Raw genomic sequence first — 23,159 nt, forward strand, 5'->3', positions numbered from 1 at the left:
CTTTCATGTATGGAAGCCATGCTTGTGTTAACATTATAATTAAAATGTGTATCAAACGCCACATTGTTAATGATGCTATTCTTTGATGGCAGTGCTGGGAGAAGGACTGGCCAAGGGAGAGGGTGCCTTTCGGACGGTGCTTTGCTGCATGCAGCTGAAAGGAAAGCTCCAGCCTGTATCCACCATCCTTGCCAAGTCACTGACGGGAGAGTCCCTGGTATGTTGATGGGCTTGAAATTTGAATGCCTGAGCACCTTTGACTCCTTAGTTGTATTATGGGAAAAAAATAGTGTGCATTTTTCCTCTTAGGTCTTCCTTTCAGAAATCAAAGTTCACGAGACTCTTGAGATTTTTCTGTTGAGAAGCTTATTTTTTTCCTTTAACAAAATTATGTTTAAATTATTGGATTGTTTTAGCTTATAATTATGTATTTTAATATCACATGTACTTATAAAATATTTTAAAGTATAGGATTACTAAATGATTTCCTTTTTTAAAAAATTTTTTTAGTTGTTGATGGACACACAATATCTTTATTTATTTTATGTGGTGCTGAGGATTGAACCCAGTGCCTCACACATGTGAGGCAAGTGCTTTACCACTGAGTTACAGCCCCTTCCCCTAAATGATTTTCTTTAAAAATACAATTTCATAGAGCCGCAGAGCATCTTTTAAAATGCTTCTTATAGTATTCTTAAATTAAGCCATTTATTTTATAAAATTTGTTCTAACTATTGTCATGTAAGAAAAAATTTTGTTTAAACTTGTCTAGACTATATAATAATTTTGTTTCTGAAGATGGTATGTGTATAAATTAATATCCATAACCACTCTGACGGAATTATGTAATTATTCAGATTTAGGACCCATAAAAAAATATGTAGCATTCAATTTTCTGAAAAAGTTGTTTTGGTTGGGATAAATGAAAGAGTACTTGTTTTGAACTTTAGAGTTGATAATCTATAGAAATTGAAAAAGAGGGGCTGGAGTTGTAGCTCAGCTGTACAGCGCTTGCCTCATACATGTGAGGCACCGGGTTCGATTCCCAGCACCACATATAAATAAGCAAAAAAAATAAAGGTCCATCAACAACTAAGATAAAAGAAAAAAAAAAAGAAAAAGAGATAGTAACTTTTTTACCAGTTGTTAGTGGTATAAACATGGCTGATATTTTTCAGGAATTATAATGAAAAATAGTGAAAACAAGAAATGTATATGTATACTTTGCTGTGCAGTGTGTGACTTATTCGTACTTACTCTTCTGAATTGGTATGAAAATCTAGGGCACAGTTACATTTTCACTGCAAAGATATATATTGGGTACAAAAATAGAAATTAGGAAAGTACTTGGTAGATTTTAAGTTATTGGCCCATCTCAGGTAGTCATTTTCTAAGGAATTATTATGTGGTGAATTGTTTTTTTAATTGTCAGTGTCTCTTGATTTCACACACTTTACAAATGAATTTAAAAGTAAAATATATTATTAATATAGCAAAATTAGATATTAATTCTAAATAGATAGTCAAGAGTATCTCTCATTTATAATTAAGATAATCCTACGCTTTTTTTTGTGCGTAAGCTAAACTTTTTACAGTTGTACCCATTGGGCTTTTAAATTTAGAACTAGTAAAAAGTAATTTGCTTATAAATCTCAAGTGAAATTTGAGTTTTAGAAACATGAATATTTTCCTTCAATAACTTCATTATTGAGCCATATTTAAAGCAGTATGATCATTTTATGTGAATCTTGGAGTCATAGATAACTGTTTTGAGTTCTCCATTTTCCATATATAAAATCATTAATCCTAGGGGAAAAAAGTAAAAACATTTAGATTTGTTTTTAAATTCACTTACATTTTGCTGTACAGGGATACCTGTTTGAATTTTTTATTGAATTAATTTTAAACTCTTTTTTTTATAAGGTGCATACAGAGTCATGCATACTGAATTAGTTTTTCCTGTTAACCTTTTTTTTTTTTTGGAGTTGTAGATGGGCAGTATGCCTATATTTTGTTTATTTTTATGTGGTGCTAAGGATCGAACCCAGTGCCTCAAATGTGCTAAGCACGTGCTCTACCACTGAGCTACAACCCCAGCCCAGTTCTGTTAACCGTTTTAACCTTTCCCCATACATGTGTAGTTCTATTACCAGCATTAGTGGTAATCAGATCCAGGGATGAGGATAATTTTGTTTTTTAAAGATAAACTTCCGAAATGATGGAGGAATGCAGAGCTCAGTTGCTATAGTAAAGAATGAATATTCTGATTTGACTGTGTCTCAACAGTGGAGTGCTTTCTTGGTGTGTGTGAGGCCCTAGGTTCAATCCTCAGCACTACAAACAAACAAACAACCAATCAACCAAACAAACAAAAGAAAAAGAAAACAGAAAACTCATCTTGTAATTTGTTTTCTCTTTTTTATTTCACCCTTTTAGAATGGGATGGTAACAAAAGATTTGACAAGATTAAAAACTCTTCTCATGGAAACAGAGGTAAGTTGGCTTCAGGAAGTCTCTTTGGAAGAGTCTGACTCTGAGTGGATGGTGAGCATTGGGTGTTAAAATTTGAAAAATCACTGTGGCATCAGCTAAGCAGGCAGGGCTACAAAAGTGAACAGTGGGACCTTCCGTCTCCCCTGTGACCCAGTTGAGTCCTGTCCTAGGAATGTTGCTTCTTCTTATGTCTTCTCTGCATCCCAGGTCTTCTGTTCTGTTCCTAATTCTTGTTGGTTGTCTGGCTGCCAAATAGAAGAGATGTTTGGGAAATTTTAATTTTTAAGTACTTCTGGCTGTTAGAAAATGCTATCATTAAAAAATGTGATAATATAAAAACAAAATAAGATATTCCATATGCTAAAAGCAAAGAAATTCTGTGACTTTTGGATTTTTTTTAGGGAATGGGTTTAGGAGACAGAAATTATGTGTATCAAAGTAAATGGTGAACAAAAAATGTGCTCCAGTGAAGGACTGGAAACAGTGAAGGACTTGTTGTCCCTGTTGTTGATAGGGACAATAATGGCATGTAAAAGGCACATAGTTTTATTAATCCCACATTTTTATTCCTCATCCAATATATATAAAAAAATTTTTTATTAAATTTCCTGTTTTAAAAAGAGCCATTTTGTCAGCTTTTATCATAAGTGGAAGCCCATGTAAGGTGATTATTTGATTTGCCTTATTTTTTAAGGAATTGAGCACCTGCTATGTGCTAAGTACTATGCTTGGTGCTGGGGATATAGCCTTAAACAAGACACCCCTGGTCCTTGCTGTCTGGGAAGTTAAAGTCTTGGGGAAGAGATAGACAATAAATGAATTAATCAAACAGTTGTAGGCACATTTCATATCAAGGGAAAAGAATTAGCTTTTCTGCTGGAGAAAGAATCACTGGATCAGGTGGCCAGGAACTGAGACAGTTAAGCTGAGAGTCGAGAAGCTGTTGGTCTCCAGGAGGGTGCTACAGCTAGGGGAGAGGGTTAGGCAGAGACTTGGGTACCAGCCTAGACCTCCCGTGATTTCCTTTCTCATTGCAAATCTAATAACACATCCCAGCTAAAACTAACAGCCAACAAAGAAAACAGTTAAGGATTATAAAAATTGAATGAAGAACTGTTCTGCTATTATCAGATCTTTTTTTTTTTTAAAGTCATTTTCTTTGTCTTATGTTACCGTATTATGAATTAATCAAGAATCACTAAGGTCTCATTAATTTCAAAGCCATTTCCTTTCTTGTATATGTGTAAGTCTTTAATTTCTAAGAAATAACAAAACAGTTAAGTGAGACTTTAAGAATATAAAATAAAATGACCTTTCATTTTATCAAGATTTTTGAATTTGCTCTTCCCTTTCATTGCCTTAACTGAATTAATAGCTTTATAAACCTGGTAATGACACACACATACCTTAAAATTTTTATTTTTAAGCCAGGTATGGTAGTGTATGCCTGTAATTCCAGTGACGTGGGAGATGTGAGACAGGAAAATTGCAAGTTTGAGGTCAGCCTCAAACTTAGTAAGACTCTGTCTCAAAAATAAATAAATAAAAGAGCTGGAGACTAGGTTGCGGCTCAGTGGTAGAGTGCTAGCCTAGCACATGCAAGGTGCTGGTTCGATCCTCATTACCACATAAAAATGAATAAATGAAATGAAGGTATTGTGTCCAACTACAACTAAAAAAAAGGGGGGGGGCGTGAGATGTACTTCAGTGGTAAAGCACCTCTGGGTTCAATCCCCAGACCAAAAGAGCAAAATAATTTTTACTTTTAATGTTTATAATCCTGTTACATGTAAGGACACAAATACTACTTGCTTCTTTATTTTATGATTATACCATTAGAAGAAGTGACTTAAGTTTTGTTTGTAATTTCTATGTGAACAGAATAATATTCTTTTTGGTTAGTGAACTGATAATATTTAAAAAAAAAAATCCATCTTGGAAAAACTAACGCACCCTGCCTCCCTTACTAATGTACACGGAACAAATTTAGAAGTGACAGTAATTTGTTATTTAAAGATTGAACTGAGCTGTTATTTAACTTGTAAATGTTAGTGGATGAGGATCAATTCTTGGACCAAAAGCCTGATTCATAAAAACAAAAACGATAAACATTCCTTAGTGAAGTATGAAGTGTCTAATCAATAGATATGAATGTGAATTTGAAAGAGGTGTAGCAGTGTAATCTGTGGCTTTTTTCCCTGAAGGTGTCAGTAAAGACTGAATATCATAAACTAACAGATAATTGCCCATCTGTTTTGGGGTCTGAGCACTTAAAAACAAAAATGAAACCTTGGAACCTAAAAGACAGGAGAGCCAGTTGTCAGCCAGGCTCCTAGTGAGGATGTCCACTTCACCCATGAGCACTGGTTGAGACCTGTTGTATCAGCACAGACTCAACTGCTGGCTCACAGTCATCCCTGATGCTACATGGAATGCACCATGTGTTTGTCCCTTCCAACAGTTGTAAATGTTTTAGATTTATTTGATGGTCCAAACATTTCATTGCCATTGTTTCTCTTATGCATTTGGTAAGCTAATTTTGATAAGTTTTAAAGAAAAGGTCTTAATTGCCAACATGGTGTTTTGTATATATACCGTGGAGTGTGCTAAGGCACATGGAAAACTGATTTATTAACACAAGATACTGAGATTTTTTTCAAGAAACAGCTGTCAAATCTCAAAGTTTGATTTAAATGTGAAGTTTGCTAATGCACTACTGAACTTTAAATCTCCATCACAATCATTGTAAACATAGGGTTTGTCTGTATTTTCTTAAATTGATTTCTGGCTTCTGATCTGTAATTATTGGAAAACTATTTCCATTTTTGCCTGTTTCCGAGTTTTGGTAAATAGCCATTATTCAAATGTAAAATACCTCTAATTTAATGCCAATAAAATTGGTTGTAACCAAATTTTTTAATTAATAATGATTCCCCCTTAAAAAAAGAATATGCGTTAAATTTTTTCATGCTTGAATCGAGTTGTTTAGCTTTTATATTTATATGTTCTATTAAATAGCGTCATATTTTAAGAGTTAGTAGGGGTACACATAGACCTGGCTTATAAAATTTAAAGAGATTTTTTGGTGTGTCTTTTTTAATAAACATATAATAGTGTGTATAATAATAATTTCATTCCTGTTTTACTGTTTGTGTATTTTTATATTCAGTTTCTCATTTTACAAAAAAATGGTTTATCTTTAGAACCTGATTAGTAAGTAGGTTGGTGGAAAATCAGAAGGCCCTTTTCTGTAGAAACAGTATTACAGTGATTTTGTTCTAGCCCAAGCTAAAATCTTCAATTTGATTAACCACATATAAAGGACAATGACATTATTATTGCAGCCATTTGACATTTATGACATTATATTCTTTCTGTAAGACATTCCAAATTTCATCTTAGGATACTGAGTTTCCTGCTTTTGATTCGCTTTAACAATTACTTGGACTACTCAAGGCTCTGGACGGCTGAACTGTGTGTGGAAAGCTCTCTAGAGAGCCATTTGAAGACGTACGTGGTGATGGAAACATAAGCAGGGAGAGGAGAGGTGAACACTGCAGAGCAGAGCAGAGCATAGTTACTGAATTTATAGGATGAGGACATCTAAGTAAAGACCCAGAAGTAACTTGGTACAGTGTAATTGGCACATAGTCAGTTGGTTCAGGGACAGAAGAGACAGGTGGTAGGATGGTGGACAGATATGAGAGACATTCTAGATCTGCTTGGGCAAGATTTGGAGGATACTCACGATAGAAGAGGGAAGTGTTTAAGATGGCTTTTAAAATTTCAGTCTGACTTTCTTTGGGAAGGAAGACTACATTAACTTGAGATAAAGAGCATTGGAAGTGTGGGAGGGAGGTTCAGGTTTAGGGTAAAGTTGATGAGTTTTGTTTTGTGTTTGAAGTGCTTAGGTGATCACCTGCCCACCTAGCATTTTATTGACTACTCATTATGTGCCAGTACCCTGGGAGGTATGGGAATGCAGAAAGGCAGTTGTATACTGTTGACAGCAAATCTGTACTTAGCTGGGAATGATCCTGCATGCAAGAGGCTGCAGAATAATTTTTTAAAAAGTGCACTAGTTGGCACTTGTTCGAAATTGAGAGTGTGGAGCTTAGGGTAAAGTTAGAGCCCAAAATGCTAATTTGACATTTATCTAAGGCAGTTAGAGTGAGTGGATCCCCAGCTTTTGACTTCATTGTGAAAGAAGGGTTTATCCCAGATTGAGGGGAACTTGGTAGAGACTGCTTCAAGGCCTGGAGGTTGTAGCATGCCATTAGCTATGGGAGAAAACATACCTCCCTCATGTTATAGGTATGATGACAGAGAGGGAAATGAACAAATGGATGGGAGGTGCTACCCCCATTCAGTTCAGAACAGACTTTTTTCTTCTGCTACCAGGTGTATTCTTATGGGGAGTTCTCTATCAGTTCCTGAAAGAGGGCCTGACAAGTGCTTCTTTTCCATATTTTATTATAGTTGAACATAGAACAAAGAGCACAAAATATCCCTTGCAACATACTAGTGTTATTAAATATTTTTTAAGTATTCAAACTCTACTTTTTTATGTTAGAAATATCCAAATTTAATTCAGCATCAACTTGTTATTTCTTGTTTGTCTTACATGTCTTTCATTTGAAAAATTGCAGACAGCAACTAGTAACGTCCTCTCTGGATATCATGTGGAAGACTTTGATGAAGGTAAGTACCAAATCTTGTGTAACTTTTGATAGCTGTGAATCTGGGCTTTTTTTTTTTTTTTTTTAATTGATTATTGGGAGGAAATTTACTGAGTTATGGTACATGTAAGTGGAGATGTATGAAAGAATATAAACATTTGAGAAATAGTTGTGGATGAAAGCCATTTTCTCCTTGACACCCTTTTATAGATGAATGGGGCAGAGTGGAGGTAGAAGGTAACAACACTAGAGGTCATTTAGTTCATCCTCTTGCCTCTGTATAGGACTAAATTTAAAGCTCATCCTTAGCTCTCCTCCTCTTCATCTCTTCTCTTCCTTCTCTCCCTCTCCCATTGGCTAGTATAATCATTATTATTATTATTTTTTTAAAGTTCTGATCTGTAAACTGAGTTATTCCTGTCTAATTAAGCCTTCCCTCTCCATTTACCAGAGGAAAGGGAAGAGAGACCAACATTAATTGGTGTTTGCCACATGCTGTCTTTCATAGAACAATGCTGACTTCTTAGGGTCCTTCTCTATCTTTTTGATAGGTGAAGTGGATATTTGTTAAGGTTTATTACTTTCCCCAAAGTCACCCTGGTAGTAAGGGATGAAGCATATCTTTAAATTTAACTTGGCTGAATTTTTAACCCCCTGTAGTGGGAGGCACAGTGACATGGGAGGAAGTAGAAAATGGCTGCTTAGCCTCAAGCTGTTGTTTTTCTTCTTAAGTTTCATTTTCATTGGCTTATTTGGAACCTCATCTAAAATTGAAGTTCATTATACTCAGAATTAAAAGAATTTTGTGTTTTGGCTCCTATCTCAGAAATAAACTTTTAAAATTTTATTTCAGTTATAAAAGAGGGTTACAGCATACAGTGACATGTGTCAGACAAATCCCAAGGAACATGAATGATGATGTGGAGCTTCTTACTCAGAGTGCAGTAGTGGAATTTGTTATGTAAGATTTCCTTGATAAAACCATTTTTTTCCTTCCTAAAGGAATTCCTGGTCGACATCTCATGCTTAAGAAATGACAAGCATGCCAAACGCCTCCCCTGGTTCTTAGGGAAGAGATTGCACTGATACAGGTCCACCAGTTTATAGGACAGGGCCAGGACCACCAACTTGCTTAAGTTAACTGCCTCTTCAGTGGTTTTTTTGTTTCACCTAGTTGATTGATTTAGCTCAGTTGATTGGTAGGTTACATTTTGGTAGAAGCTAGTATGTCATGTCCTATTTACATCATCTGGGATGATGTGTGTGGAGGGATTGTAGTGTTTCTTACACATTAAAATGTCAGAATTATTAGGTAGCCTCAAATGATAAGATTATATCCTGATTACTCCCTAGGGTCTTGTAATGGTTGGCATTTCCGCCCACCACCTAGGGGAATCACAAGCAGCGAGGAATATACTTTGTGTAAAAGGTAATGTGAATTTTTTTTTTTTAAACCAATTACTTGTCTTTGTTGAAAGGATAGACTATTTTCCTTTCTTTTTGGAAAGTAATAATTCAAATTCAAAGAGGATAATAGTGAAGGAAGAAAAAGTATAATGATTGAGTAAAATGGTTTATTTTCCATATGAAATAGAAGCCACAAAGGTCATTGTCATTAAAGTCAAAATCATATCCATGAGCCTACTTTTAATTACAAACAACAATGATCTAAATGCAGGTTGTTAAGACTGTTCCAAAGTCTTTTATGAGGCCAGTTGTATTATTATGGTTGAGCTTAATTGCTGGTCGCTTATAAACATGAAATTTACTTAGCTAAGGTGATTGAAATTCAAATTGCTTTTCATAAACTAAAGTAGAACATAAAATAAAGATATATTAAATTATATTAATAACTTTTCTGAAAAAATTTTATGTAATCCTTATATAGAATTATATTGAGTAATTTATATTTGAAGGGCTAACCTTTCAAAATTGAGTAATTACATATTCATGTAAAAAGAATTTATTAAAGTCACATTTAAAAAGGTGAACTTTTCAGTTCTTTTTATGAGAATGGGGTACTAGTAGAATTTTAGATAGAAATTGTTTTTGATAATAAGAAAACCTGATACGTGGTTTTGATGATTGACCAGTCAAGATATCAGATTTGATTTTGCAGTAGAAATAAAGAAACTAAATAGTAAATATTGAAAATCCTAGTGGCATTGTATTGTAGGACAGATTGCATATAGTCCTATGAGAAGGAAAAATTTATAGTCCAGATGAGAACAGAAAACCTTCCTTCTTTTAGGGAAAAATAATACTTTAAAGCAAAGCATACAATGACAAAGAAATTTTTGGCTCATGAAAACATGCTATGCTTAAATGATACATAAATATATGATTTTAAATGTGTCTTTTGAAGCATAAAATAATTTAATAACAGCATAATTTTAAGTTCAAATGCTTTGTTGTATAGGAGAAGCTGTAGATACACTCAGCTTTCCAGTGTGGTGAGCCACTGGAAGACTTACGCTATGCTGTGGTTCATTTTGTATTTCTTTCCAGCTAGAGTTGAAAATTATTTATAATATCTCTCTTGTTTCTGTTTTGCTATTTATAGATTAATTTTCATTTTCTTTCCTCTCAAAGATCTATCAATTTTTAAATATTTTCATTGATTTAAAAACTGGCTTTACCCATCATTTTGTAGTATATTTGAAACTTTTTTTTTAAAAAAAATTAATGGTCAAAGCCCTTTTTATGTTTTTGACCACAAAATTATCAATTGATTTCTTTTTAAATTGTCTTTGGTTGACACATAATTGAGCATAAATATTTATGGGGTACAATATGATAGTTTGATGTTTGCATTCATTCATTGTGTAGCGATCAAATCAGTGTGGTTAGCATATTCATTAACTTAAACATTTATCATTTCTTTGTAGTTAGAACACTCAAAAATCTTCTAGCTTTATGGAATATATACTATATTATTGTTAGCTGAAGTCACCCTAGTGTTCCAAGTCAAACACTGAAAAATCAGTAACTCTTGTATCCTTTAAAGTGAACATTTATTTATTTACCCTTTGAAGAATTGAATATGACTATTGAATAAATTTGGGACTCTGTAATATAAAACTCTTGTCCTGAATTTATTTGAAACTTAAATTAATACCGTCCAATGTTTTCAGTGAAGTATAGGTAATAGTTTTATATAAATAGAGTAAAACTATTATATTTGAAGGTGAAAAGCAGTAGCCTTACAATGATAATTTAATACCATATTAATTTGTTTCAGAATGAAATTCCTAGTATATGGAACATTTTCTTTAGGTCATATAGTTTTGGGAAGTACAGCTTACCTGTGTGTGAGCAGCTAATCCACTTGATGTCAGTGTTGCTTAAAAAAAAAAACAAAAAAAAACCCCTTAGAGGAATTATCCAGTAGAGCTCTTGTATCACCAAGGAAGTGACTTTTTGGTGTCTTTTGGGGGGAGGGGTTGTGACTATACTGTGGTTTAGGGTCCCTTTTCCAGAGAAAGAAGTCAGTGAATGTGGGGTTGGTGTTTTGATTGTTATAAATGTTCTATAGTTCTTCAGACCTCTTCTGCCTCCTTTGCAGTGTGATAAGTATGGCTTTCCAGAAGATGTTTTGTTTTTGTTCTTGAGGAGGCAGAGGGCAAATGCTGCAAGTTTATCTTTAATGGTTAAACAAAATGTATGATAAAACAGTCTTTCCTGTTCCACTTAGATTTTTAGAGCAAGGAATCTGTAGGTATGGTGCCCAGTGTACTTCAGCACATTCCCAGGAAGAACTAGCAGAATGGCAGAAAAGATATGCTTCACGGTTGATAAAATTGAAACAACAAAATGAGAATAAACAGCTCTCAGGCAGTTACATGGAAACCTTGATAGAAAAGTGGATGAATTCATTATCTCCTGAGAAAGTGGTGAGGAAAATAAACTACCTTTTTTTTTTTTTTTTTGACTTTCTTAAACAATGAACTTGTTTGAATCTTGACTTTTTTGTATGCTGTGTTTTGTTTTATTTCTTTTTCTATTATATGAACAACTTGATTCCTGATAAAATGATGCTTTTAGTAGCAAAAGTAGATTCATTTGTTAAATTAAGGCCAACATTAAACTATTTGCTTAGAGAATTGCAGGTGTTGTATTAATTACCTTGTTTTAGGCAGTTTTGATCACTTGTTTTGGTTAATTTATTTTTGATATTAGCTCTATTATATTTGTTCTTATAAAAATAACTGAAAGTTAATGTATAAAATACCTTGCTTGATAAACAATTCCATCAGTGTCTTTACTGTTGATTTTTATTTATCATGCTAAAATTTTAATTTGTGTTTTTAGTGATAAAAACCATAAGATCAATTCTCTTTATTTTCAGCTTAGTGAATGTATAGAAGGAGTAAAGGTGGAGCATAGTCCTGACCTGTCGGTTACTGTCAACACCAAAAAGTCTCACCAGACATGGACCTTTGCTCTCACTTGTAAGGTATGAGTTTTGTGCTCATTTAAGAATATAAGTTTTGTCAAGTTTTCTTCAAGCTTTTTTGGACCTTTTAATCTCTGTGTTAAGAGAGCACTAAAAATGTTTTAATCTAAGTACATCTCATGTAGGGTCTATATTGTGCTAAAGTGGAGTTCTGTATTTCAGTCATTAAAAATACAGTTTATTTTGACTTTGAGATACAATCTGTATAGTTATTTAGGATTCTTTCCTATTTATTTGGTAAAGAAGTATTTGTCATATTATCTTACAAAACTGAAATGTAGGATGGGGTTCATGGCTTATAAATTAACTATTCAAAAATTGAATTGTTTAATCTGGCAGTTTTAAGATTTTTAAATAACTTGTTTTTCTATTTGATTTGAAGAGATTGCAAATTCTGTAATACAGTTTTAAATATGAGACTTTTCTGTAGTGTTTCTTATCTTAAACTATAATAAAGTTTAAGATTGAAGCAGAGTCAAAAATTTCTGTGACTATGTTCAGTGGAAAAGTTTTGTGTTCTTTTTGGTGGTGTTTCTTCCACTGTATCATCTGTATCTTGAGATGAAAAAGCTAAGAACATTTAGCTTCAGCCCTGAACCCAATCCAGGGCTTTCAGAGGTAATTGCCCTCTTATGAAGGCTTCCTATTTGAGGCTACATAAAACTTTTTTAGGCAAAGAGTATGGAAAGTTGGAGGTCAAGGGTGACAGGAGGAGATAGATTTTTGTCCAGTGAAAGACGAACATATCACAGAAGAAGCAGGGAGCTAGTGATGTAGCATAAATATATCATTTTAACAACTGTTTTTTTTAACCATTCTGACTTTTTCTTAAATCACTTATGAGCAGTTTGTATTTTGAGCATAGTATCTTAGAAGCATGGGAAAGTAACAGTCCCTTATGGAAATATTTTCGTTGAAGAGCCCAATTACAATTGGATTTTTCACCCCCTTGTACTCAATGCATTATTTTAACTTCCTTGTAGCCTGCAAGAATGCTGTATCGTGTAGCATTGCTTTATGATGCTCATCGTCCTCATTTTAGTATCATTGCAATATCTGCCGGAGATAGTACTACCCAGGTATCACAAGAAGTCCCAGAAAACTGTCAAGAATGGATAGGAGGAAAGATGGCCCAAAATGGATTAGATCATTACGTGTATAAAGTCGGGATAGCATTTAACACAGAAATATTTGGAACTTTTCGCCAAACCATAGTTTTCGACTTTGGATTGGAACCAGTACTCATGCAAAGAGTAATGATTGATGCAGCTTCTACAGAAGGTAATATTTAGACTTTTTTCCCTGATACGATGTATTAAAAGGCAAAAGTAAAAGATATGTATTGGCCCCTAAATATTCCCTGGATAGGGAGGGAATGATAAGAAAAAAATCCGAGTGGATTGGCTCATTTCTTGCATAATGGTTCTTCTTTAGAATGGTTCACACTGTTCCCTGCTCCTCATTCAGTCACTGAGCAACCATTGCTTTGAGGTTCCCTAAACTTGTCTGAGTAGTTGATCAGGTCTGTTTTGATGGTTTATAATTTTATTTTTAAGTAAGATAAGTTTTAGCACAGTAAAATCTTTTTAATATGAGTGTGGGTAGAATATCATTTTAATGGCAGTCATGTGAACACCTGCAGTGTCGAGTTCCGTGTTCTGCTCACTGTCCAGGAAGCTTTGCTGGTGTTATAGTCCATTATCTCTTAATGAAAAGTCCTCCTGTATAAACCTTCAGAAGTCAGCTTGCACATTCACTAGTGTTAGGAGACCAGAGTGCCTTCAATAGGATCTACTCTGTGTTTTGGGGGAAAGCCCCTTGGTTTTACTATGTAATACCGGCAGAAGATGGTGAATTACTTTGTATGTAGTCGTGTTATTGCTTAGCCTAAATTTTATGCCTAGATCTAATAGGACAGGGGAAGGGCACATTAGTCCATACTTCTGTAGCTTTTGGTTGGATTTATAGGTGCTTTGTTTTATTTAACACTAAATATTTATTTAGTATCTCTTCAAATAACACAGCTGTATGAAACTCACTATTGTATTGAGTGTAATTAACCATAATGTGGAGGATGGTTTTTCACTGCGTACCATAGTGCCCCGCTCACGTGAACCCAGAGAGTGACCTCTTCATGAGCAAATACTAGGATTTTATTTTGGACACTGAAAAAGTAGAATTGATCTGTCTTCCTCTCCTTTTGCTTCTAGATGAGGTTAAAGAAACATTTTTGGCTGAATTTTACCATTTGGTGTTATCTTCTCATGTGCTTGCTAAGATGACCTAGGCTTCGTTTTACCCATGTTTCCCACTTATTTGATTCCTTTTACCTGTTTTTGTTCTGGTTATATGTATTTCTGTCATATTTTCAATAGTCTTGGGAATCAGCATAAGCTATATTCATAGCCAAATAAATGATGGTAGTTTATCAAATAAAAATAGAAGCATAGATTTGGCAGATTATTTTTGCAACGGATTAGACGTTGTCATTTAGGTGTTACAGGGCAGATGATTTCTGTTGCATTGTAGTGCAAAAGCAGTCATAGACAATACACAAATGGGGTGACTGTTCCAATACATTTAATTTTCACCAATAACAGTGGGCTAAATTTGGCTTGTATGCTGTAGTTTGCCTACCTCTCTACTAGAAAGTTGCTTTCAGAACCAGAACTTCAGGACTACAGGAAGCACTCCTTTTAAATCTTGAGGAGACATAAATCATAAAAAGAGACCAACGGGCAACCCCTACTCGCAAATGTAACTATAAAGGGGTATTTTTTTTTTTAAAAAACGTGTAGGTTGTATTTTAAAAGTTTGCTTTTATATTGGTGATTTCAAACTCACAACTTATTTTCCCATAAGAATAGGGTTTCAAGTGTTGTCAAGAATCCACACTAGTTAATATGTTGTTCATAACATAAAATGTTAAATGTCTGTAGTGAAAAGTAAAAGAAAATGATACTATTTAAACAGATGCCAGTGAGAAAAGTGGTGATGAGGAGGATTGCAGGGTCTTTCATGGGCTTGGGAATAGTACTTTGACTGTTTTGCCTCCTGTATGTGCTACTTTTCTTTCTTTCCTTTTTTTTTTTTTTTGGTACTGGGGATTGAACTCAGGGACACTTGGCCACCAAGCCACATCCCCAGTCCTATTTTGTATTTTATTTAGAGACAGGGTCTCACTGAGTTGCTTAGTGTCTCTCTGTTGCTGACTGAGGCTGGCTTTGAACTTGCAGTCCTCCTGCCTCAGCCTCCTGAGCCGCTGGAATTACAGGTGGGTGCCACCACACCCGGCCAGATATGTGCTACTTTTCTAATTGGAAAAAAAGAGCAGTGGACAAAGTTTAGAGTGAAGTAACAGTTGGATTTGAATGCTGATTTTCTACTCATTACCTGAATGGCCCTTGGGAGAGTACCCACCAGTTCTGAGCTTCATGCTGAAACATATGAAAGGGAGCCTGTGGTTATTTGTCTTGTAGAGAATTGTGAGGACTAGAAATAAGCCTGGCACAGGATCTGACATTTAGTAAACAGTTCTTATTTTTACCACGAGCCATGATTAGGATAATTTCTGGCTTGTACTCAGAATGAAGAAAGTAGAAAAAGAGAGAGGGAACTTTGTTTTTTAATTGGGGATTGGGTGCATGGGGCTAACAGAGGAACAGAAAAGCAGAGAGAAAGAGCAGAGCTGTTAAGCATGGCACCTGCGTATCTCCTGGGCTGGAGAGCACACTGTAGGGCTTGAAAGAGTTGCCCAGGACTAATATTTTGAGTCAGTTAACTGTAAGAAACAGTTTTCTTTCTGATGTTCCTGATATATCAGTTTTTAAATATGATAAATTTTATCTTTTGTTAAGATATGGTAGAGGGAGTGAATACAAGGATATTCTCTTTCCCTACTTTTTACAATATAGGTGCTGTATCTACTTTTGGGTGACCTCTTTGTATGTAGTTTGATATCTTTGCCTATTAAGTAAGACTTTACTTTCAAGTAGTTATTTCAAGAAGTAATTGAAAAAAAAATTAGGTATTTTCTTGAATTTTAGATATATTGAAATAATTTCACAAAGTGAAATTTGGTTTTCAAGGACTGAGGAAAAATGAATATTACAAAGGAATAATATAAAATGTACAAACAGAGCTTTTGATATAAGATTTTGAACATTATAAAAGGAAAAACCTATATGTAGATTTAGATCAGATGACATTTGACTGCCTTTCTTGGGTTGTTACTCATATTAGCTGATGTGTTGTGCTGATTTTAGTTGTGTAGTTGTGTCTTTGATAAAGGTCCCTACTCTTAAAGTTGATGCTATTGAATGTTACCATTTTTTGTTACATTCCTGAAGTTTTAAATTGCATCACTACATTTGTTTCAGTGTATTTGTATATAGAGTTCTAACAGAATTTTGGAGAAACAAAGCAAGATATAAATATATAATATGTTTCTCCTGTTTTTTAATCTTAGTAGCTTAAGTCTGTATTTTTTATTAGCAGAGCAGAGTTCTTGTCAGCAAAAAATTTGAGGACAAATAATTGTTTATGTACATTTACAATTTTATAAACATTCTGAGACAATAAAAATATAAAGTGGCAATGCCACATTTTGTATCATTTCCTGGAATACTGTATGGATAGCATTCATGGACATTGAGAACAAAATGACTGCTTTGTTAAGTTGGTGACAGTGTGACAGCCTGGCTCATTTGACCTCTTGTTTCCACCAAGGCATTCTTGGATGTTTCTTGGTTTCCAGTTAGGAGAAAAAGTCTCCTTTCAGGTACAGTCAGCCAAATACAGTGGGAATTTAATTAGATCTGAGCTTTGTCATGTTTATACAGTTTTGATTATAAGTTATAATGTAATTTGATTTCTGTATACAGAAAGAAATTTTGAGGGTGAAGGTATAAAACTGGAATTTGTATGGGAAATACCTTTATCACGTTTTTCACTTGACTGTTCAATGTTGAAGCAAAGTTTTTAATTCTTAAACTAATGATGGAAACATAGTTCTTTTCCATAAAATTATAAATTTGGACCATGCTGGGCCATCTGTTAACTCAGGGTTTCCTAGACTGTGTTCATTGGAATGAATGATAACACCTATGGTGAAGAGTTCTGTGTACAGATAAGTGTGGAAATGCTGCATGCACTCCTTCCCTTTTGGACTCAACAGTGCGCCTCAGTGATTTAAAGGCTCTCAGTGTTTGTCAAACTGATTTAGGTATATTAGTGTATTCCTCATTGAAACTTAAAATCAAGTTATATAGCAGACTGGAATGAATTTTCTAGTATTGAATTAAAAATCCTCCTTACTTTAGTTAATTCCAGTTTGAGCTGAGGGAAACCTATAGTTTTTTGTTTTTTATTTTTGTCATAATATACACCCGTGCCTCCCCCCAAACAGTTGTGGGGATTGAACCCTGGGCCTCATGTTTGCAAGGCAAGTATCTGCCACTGGGCTATACCCCCAGCCTTGTTTTCATGATATCTAAAGCATCCAGACCTTTTCTTTTGTAGAGTATATTTGGATTTTTCCCCCCTCTAGTCAACATATCGTAGAGAGTAAATACATATAACCTTAACCTTTTTTCCCCCAAGTTTTTTCCTTGTTGGTGAGATTCAGGTTCAGAAAAAACACTATTAAAAATTTTTTTTGGACTAAAATTAAATATATTCCTCTCAAAAATGTGCAGCAAAAGACATCCTCAAGGAAAGGAAGTTAGTGAGTTTTCCCCTTACTTACAAAGTAAACTTAGTGTATACTTCCTACCACAGTTTGATTGATGGAAGAAAACTTGTGCTTGAAAGTACTGATTTGGAATTGTGTTTTGAATATGTGGAAGCAACATGTTGAAAGTAACTCTTGTCTTTAAATCTGAAAACTTGATATTATACATTTTTCTACTATGAGTACAGCATGATATGTTAACATTAACATAAAATTTAGTGTGATTGAAATATTATTCCCAACTGCCAAAGTTGTTGGTAAATTAAGAACATATTTTTGTACCTGTCTCTATATAATATGATTAGAAAAACAGGAGAAAAATAGGTTTTAAAAAATAGTTTGTTAATAAAAGATAAACGGAACAGAGTGTAAGTGTGCACAGAGTATGAATTACTTCTGCTGTCACTCTGCTGTTTTAACTTTTTGTTAGCCTCATTAAGAGAGCAAAAATAGGGCTGGGGAAGTAAACTTAGTGGTGGAGCCCGTTGCCTGCATGTGTGAGGTCCTGGGTTTCATCCCCTGTAGCATTAAAGGAGAAAAAGAGATAGTCCTCTTGATTCTAGGTAGCAGTTTGGGGAAAGGAAGGATATTGGAACACAGTGGAAGTGGCAGCTGGTGATTACTCGAATTTTATTCTATTGTAAAGTTGAGCAGTCAAGGTTTGTCAGATTACAGACCAAAATACTTTCTAAGCAAGAGTCTTATTTTCTGATTTTGGAATTAGGAAGCATTTAATTTTATCTACAAGTCCTAGATAAAAGCAGCTGTTTTTAATAAATTTCATATTTAAAACCCACTCATCACATGCCTCTTGTGTGTTTGCTCTTGTGATGGCTACTTAGAACACAGGATTTTTTTCCCTCTTACTGTCTTCCTACCCACTCTCCAAGCCCTGTTAAAGTTACATTTTAAGTTGGCTGCAATACATACTTCAAAACAAAGTAAACCTTGGATGCTATCTTGGAATAGCAACTTTGTGGCTGAGAGGAGAGCCAGCTGCTATTCTCAGTATCAGAAGAGCTAGGGAAGTTGGGAAGTGTCAGACTAGATATTCCAATCTTGAATTCTGTTTTTGATAGTGGAAGCCCTTCCCTTAAGGTATCTTCAAAACTTTAGATATATTATAATTATCTTTGTAAGTTTTCCTTATGGATTTCTCTTAAAATATATTTATAGTTTCTGCTTACTGTATCTCAGGGGAAGAAATTCTTTAGATTGTAATTTCTGTGAGATTTGGGATTTATTGTGATAGGAATTGGTTAATAAGTCAGTGTTAAACTCTCCCTGTATGGTTTTATGAATTTGGATCCTAACTTGTTCACTTTCATCTTTCCAGAGTGTTTTCCATTTCAGCCTAATGTAGATTGAAGAAAAGTGCGCACCCGTGAGGAGCTGGCTCAGGCCAGGTTTCCTCTAGTGGGTGCATGTGTGCTGCAGGAGGGGATGACAATGAGCTCAGTAGTGGCCCTGTCCCATGCCCGTGGCTCCCTCCCTCTCTTCACAGAGACAGTCTTAGCACCTACTGACCATTAAGCACTATTAAGTTAGGTCATTAAATGAGTGCAAATCCAGACATCCTTTTATGATGATAATGAGCATCTGACATTTAGTGATGGTATCATCTGTTTATTGTTGGCATTTGTATAATTTCTTTTTGCAGTTATGCTCTAACGAGTGAATGTAGTGTTCAATTTTAGGAAGATGATAGGATTTAGGAAGAAGACTAACTTTAGGAAACTTTCTTATGAGGCTACTACAAGAACAGAGTATCAATCCATTTTATTTTTTAGAAAATATTTTTACTAGTTGTTGATGGACCTTTATTTATTTATTTATATGTGGTGCTGAGGATTGAACCCAGTACCTCACACATGCTAGGCAAGTGCTCTACCACTGAGCCACCACCCCAGCATTGCCATTTTAAAATGCAGATTTTTAATGAGCAGATAATCTTTACCTCTTGATGATGATTGTTATGTTTATGTTGACATTTAAGAAATTATGAGGCGGTCATGTAAAAATGACTTTTAAGGGAACAAAGGTTAGGGATTTGCTATTTGCTACAATTTAGAAATTTCTCTTAGTGGAGGACTATACTTAACATGTTTTTAATGTATATGTAATATTTAAAATTTGCACACTCACTCATTGAGCAAGACATGCCAATTTTTGCCTATGTTCTCATTTAATAGATCCTTTAGGATAACTTATCTTTGTGCTTTGGAGACTCACAGATCTTTTGTCAGAACTTTTTATTTCTTCTTCAAATTTTAATTTGAACTGTGAAACCTTGTTTTCCCATTTTGTTTTACTAAAACTGGATTTTGGCCTAGTTAGTCAGTGGAATAGTTTTTTCCTTTTGGTTAAGTTTCGTTTTTATAGGTGTACGTACTTTTCACCCGGTAATAGAAATCTGTGCACACTGCAAACTGAGCATGGGGTCTGCACACTCTGAGTTTCTTATGATGTGCTGGTTGTATCCACATTTCTTTCAGAGATGTCAGAAGATTGAACAGTTATTCATTTTGATTCTGTGCTACAGTTACCAATAATTTAACTGAGGCTAAACTGGATTTTTCAGAAATGGCATTTGAATGGCATTGTGTCACATTGTGATGAGGAATCAGTAGTATTATACTTGTGTGTCTTCTAAAAGATTTTTGTTTGTAGTAAGTTGATTTTCAGATAGTGTCTGCTTTTCCACATAAGAAAATATTTAACTTTTCAGCTTTTTAATCTCTCTTTCTATAATAGGGCAGATATTGATAGGAGGAGGAAAGTGATTATACCTTATAAAATTATCTTATGAGGAATTTATCATCTTTTTCCTGCAGATCAGATTTCTCTTGACTGAAAAGTTCTAAGTGTTAATCTACATTTTAAAAATGTTAACAACTGTTTGTGGTATGTCCTAATCTTATGTTGTTTTTTTTTTAAAGATATTCTTTTCATAGATTCCTATTAATATTTTTTTGCTAAAATAGACAAAAGAAATGTCTGAACTAGGGAAAGTACTCTCAAAGGGTTTTTGTATTCTTTTATTTTTAAGAATTTTAGCTGTAGTCTATTAAATTCTCTTACCCAAATGTGTATTATTTGTGAATTTTAATGTTGTGTTCCTTTATAAATGTGTTTTTTGTTTCCATTTAGATCTTGAATATCTGATGCATGCAAAACAACAGCTAGTAACCACTGCTAAGCGTTGGGATTCTTCTTCTAAGACTATTATAGATTTTGAACCTAATGAAACTACTGATTTGGAGAAGAGCCTTCTTATCAGATACCAAATTCCTCTGTCTGCTGACCAGCTGTTTACCCAGTCGGTTTTAGACAAATCATTGACCAAGACCAACTATCAGTCGCGGTTGCATGACCTTCTTTATATTGAGGAGATAGCCCAGTATAAAGAAGTCAGCAAGTAAGTTACTTCAGAAGCATGTTCTTTCCTTTTTTTTTCTTTTAATCTCCCCTTTGGGTGGTATTTTAATTTTTAAAATGGAGGTGTGCCAAAGTGAAGACAGGAAGTAGGTAGTGGTTCTTCATTAGCTGCATCTATCTAGATAGCAGAGCTGCTTTCTGTCCGTCTTCAATAGCTGTGATGTGTGTGTGTCAGGGCAGGAACCCTGTTAAAGATGTCATCCATCTCTACAAGGCCTTGCTGAGCATCCCTCTCCGAGGGGGCAGCTCTTTCCCATGTGCTGCGCGTAAATCTGTAATCCCTGTTCTTAAGAGCTTTCAGAGAATGTAGTCATAGCGAGCACTCAATGAGAAATGTTCAAAAACGGAAGGAAACCACATATTTTTAAAGTTATTAAGAATAAAATGATTTAGGTCTTCTGAAAAATGGATGATAAAACAGCTTTATCTCAGTTTATGATTACTTTCAACATCCTTGATATTCTACCCATGTGCCACAGGTTAAGACTAAGTATTTAAATCAAAAGTTTTTTTGATTATTTTAGGAAAAATCATCTTTTATAAGTATTTTTCCTTTTGAGTATAACCTAGCCAACATAGTTTTCTTTGTCAAGCTGTCTTATCACTGTCTTATGATTAATATTATTAATAGATTCTAAACACTTACTGTTATGATTTGGATGTGAGGTGTCCCCCCAAAGCACCAGTAATGCAGGTCTATTCAGAGATGAAATGATCAGATTAGGGGAGCTGTTACCTAAGCAATCCATCCTAGTTTGAATGGACTAGTGACTATAAGCAGGTAGGTGTGGCTGGAGGAGATGCGTCACTGCGGGTATGAATTTAAAAAAAAATCTCATTTGCATCTAGTCACTTGGTCCATTCAAACTAGGGTGGACTACTAAGGTCACATTCTTAAAAATTAATCATTTTACCTCTAAATCTTCTTGCAGTAACCGGAACTTTTGCAGGACACCTCATATCTAAACCACAACACTTACTAAGTACATATGCAGAAAAGAAAAAGTGAAAACTTTTTACTTTATAGGTTAAGCATGATCTAACTTTCAAAAGTATCTAGCTCGGGATTAAGTACATGTACAAAGTCAGTCTAATTTATTTTTATGAAATTTTATTCTATCATGTTTATATCATGTTTCACTTATGAGCTCTTAAAAGGCTTTTATTGATTCTACTTATAGACTGTTCTAATGAAATCATTAGTAAAAAAAATGGGCAATGGCTTATATTTTGTTCATTATTTACATTATTTATATGCCTACATTTTGTTTACATTATCATAGAGTCCTTCCCTTAGGAAAGAACATTATGATAAATCACAAATAATGGGAAGAAATAAAGGTTAGAAGCTTACAATCTTTGAGACTATTTTTGAGTATTGTACTAGAAATTCAGAAAAAAATTATAAATTAAGTACTATTTAATATTTTATTCAAGATTGTCCATCATTTTATTACTTTAGAACTTAAAGCTAAAGACTAGAACGCTGATAGATTAAAAAATCATCTTTTCAAAATGGAAATTTGAGTGGAAAAAAGAAACCCTTTAAACTCTGAAGGTCAGATACTGATCAAGAAGCTCAGTGGTTGCAAGTTCACACTAGAGCACCTTGTGAGGGCTTCTAAAGCCATGACAAGACGGTCCTGAAAATGACAGCAATATGAAAGGAACACCGATCATGAACTAAGTTGCCATGATAATTCTGGAAGTCTGTTTTGACAGTTTGTGGATTTTTAAAAATGTTGGACCCTTTTGCTATAGTAATTTTACTTATGGGGAATCATCTTGAAGCAGATATAAACATGTTTCAAAGAGTAGTGAAAAATAAGTTAAATCAATTAGGGTTTAGCCATATGATTGAATATTATGTTCTTATGAAATTTTTAATGTAGAAAAGATATTCATGATACAACATTAAGGAAGAAAATATGGTAGTTATAATCCTTTACCTGCTGCCATTCTAATTTTTTGTGTATACATATTTATATGCACATACATACATCTATATATATTTATAAAAATACTGGAAAGAGTTAAGACAGTATTCTGGTTGGTAGAATTAAAGGTGACTTTTATGCTCCAAGTTTTCTCTACTTTTGAAATGTTCTTCAGAGATCACATATTAATCTTACAATAAGAAAAAGTGAATATAGAAATGTAAAGGAAACTGCACCTCATCTACTGCAATAGTTAATGCAAGTCTTCTTTGTTTTGTTTTGTTGTAAAATCCACTCCTAATTAAGGTGTAAAAATGTTCTTAGGTATGACAAGAAGAGATTGTGGTAAGATAGAACATAGACATTGTGGTAGGACAGTGTAATATAGTATATAGTTTTTTTTTTTTTTTTTTTTTTTTTTTTTT

General features: G+C 34.2%; 1 protein-coding gene across 2 annotated transcripts in view; it reads left to right on the forward strand.

Moving 5' to 3' along the window:
• Window positions 1-23,159, forward strand: part of Helz (helicase with zinc finger) — a 167,804-nt gene that overhangs the window by 43,882 nt on the left and 100,763 nt on the right. For both annotated transcript variants that reach the window (XM_015504838.2, XM_015504839.2), the window contains exons 5-12: window positions 93-217; window positions 2,437-2,493; window positions 7,143-7,194; window positions 8,526-8,601; window positions 10,867-11,065; window positions 11,521-11,628; window positions 12,612-12,909; window positions 20,510-20,777. In XM_015504838.2, the coding sequence (XP_015360324.1) occupies window positions 93-217; window positions 2,437-2,493; window positions 7,143-7,194; window positions 8,526-8,601; window positions 10,867-11,065; window positions 11,521-11,628; window positions 12,612-12,909; window positions 20,510-20,777 (1,183 nt within the window). The remainder of the gene's footprint in view (window positions 1-92; window positions 218-2,436; window positions 2,494-7,142; window positions 7,195-8,525; window positions 8,602-10,866; window positions 11,066-11,520; window positions 11,629-12,611; window positions 12,910-20,509; window positions 20,778-23,159) is intronic.

Source organism: Marmota marmota, unplaced genomic scaffold, assembly GCF_001458135.2.
Source record: "Marmota marmota marmota unplaced genomic scaffold, marMar, whole genome shotgun sequence".
Classification (NCBI taxonomy): Eukaryota; Metazoa; Chordata; class Mammalia; order Rodentia; family Sciuridae; genus Marmota; species Marmota marmota.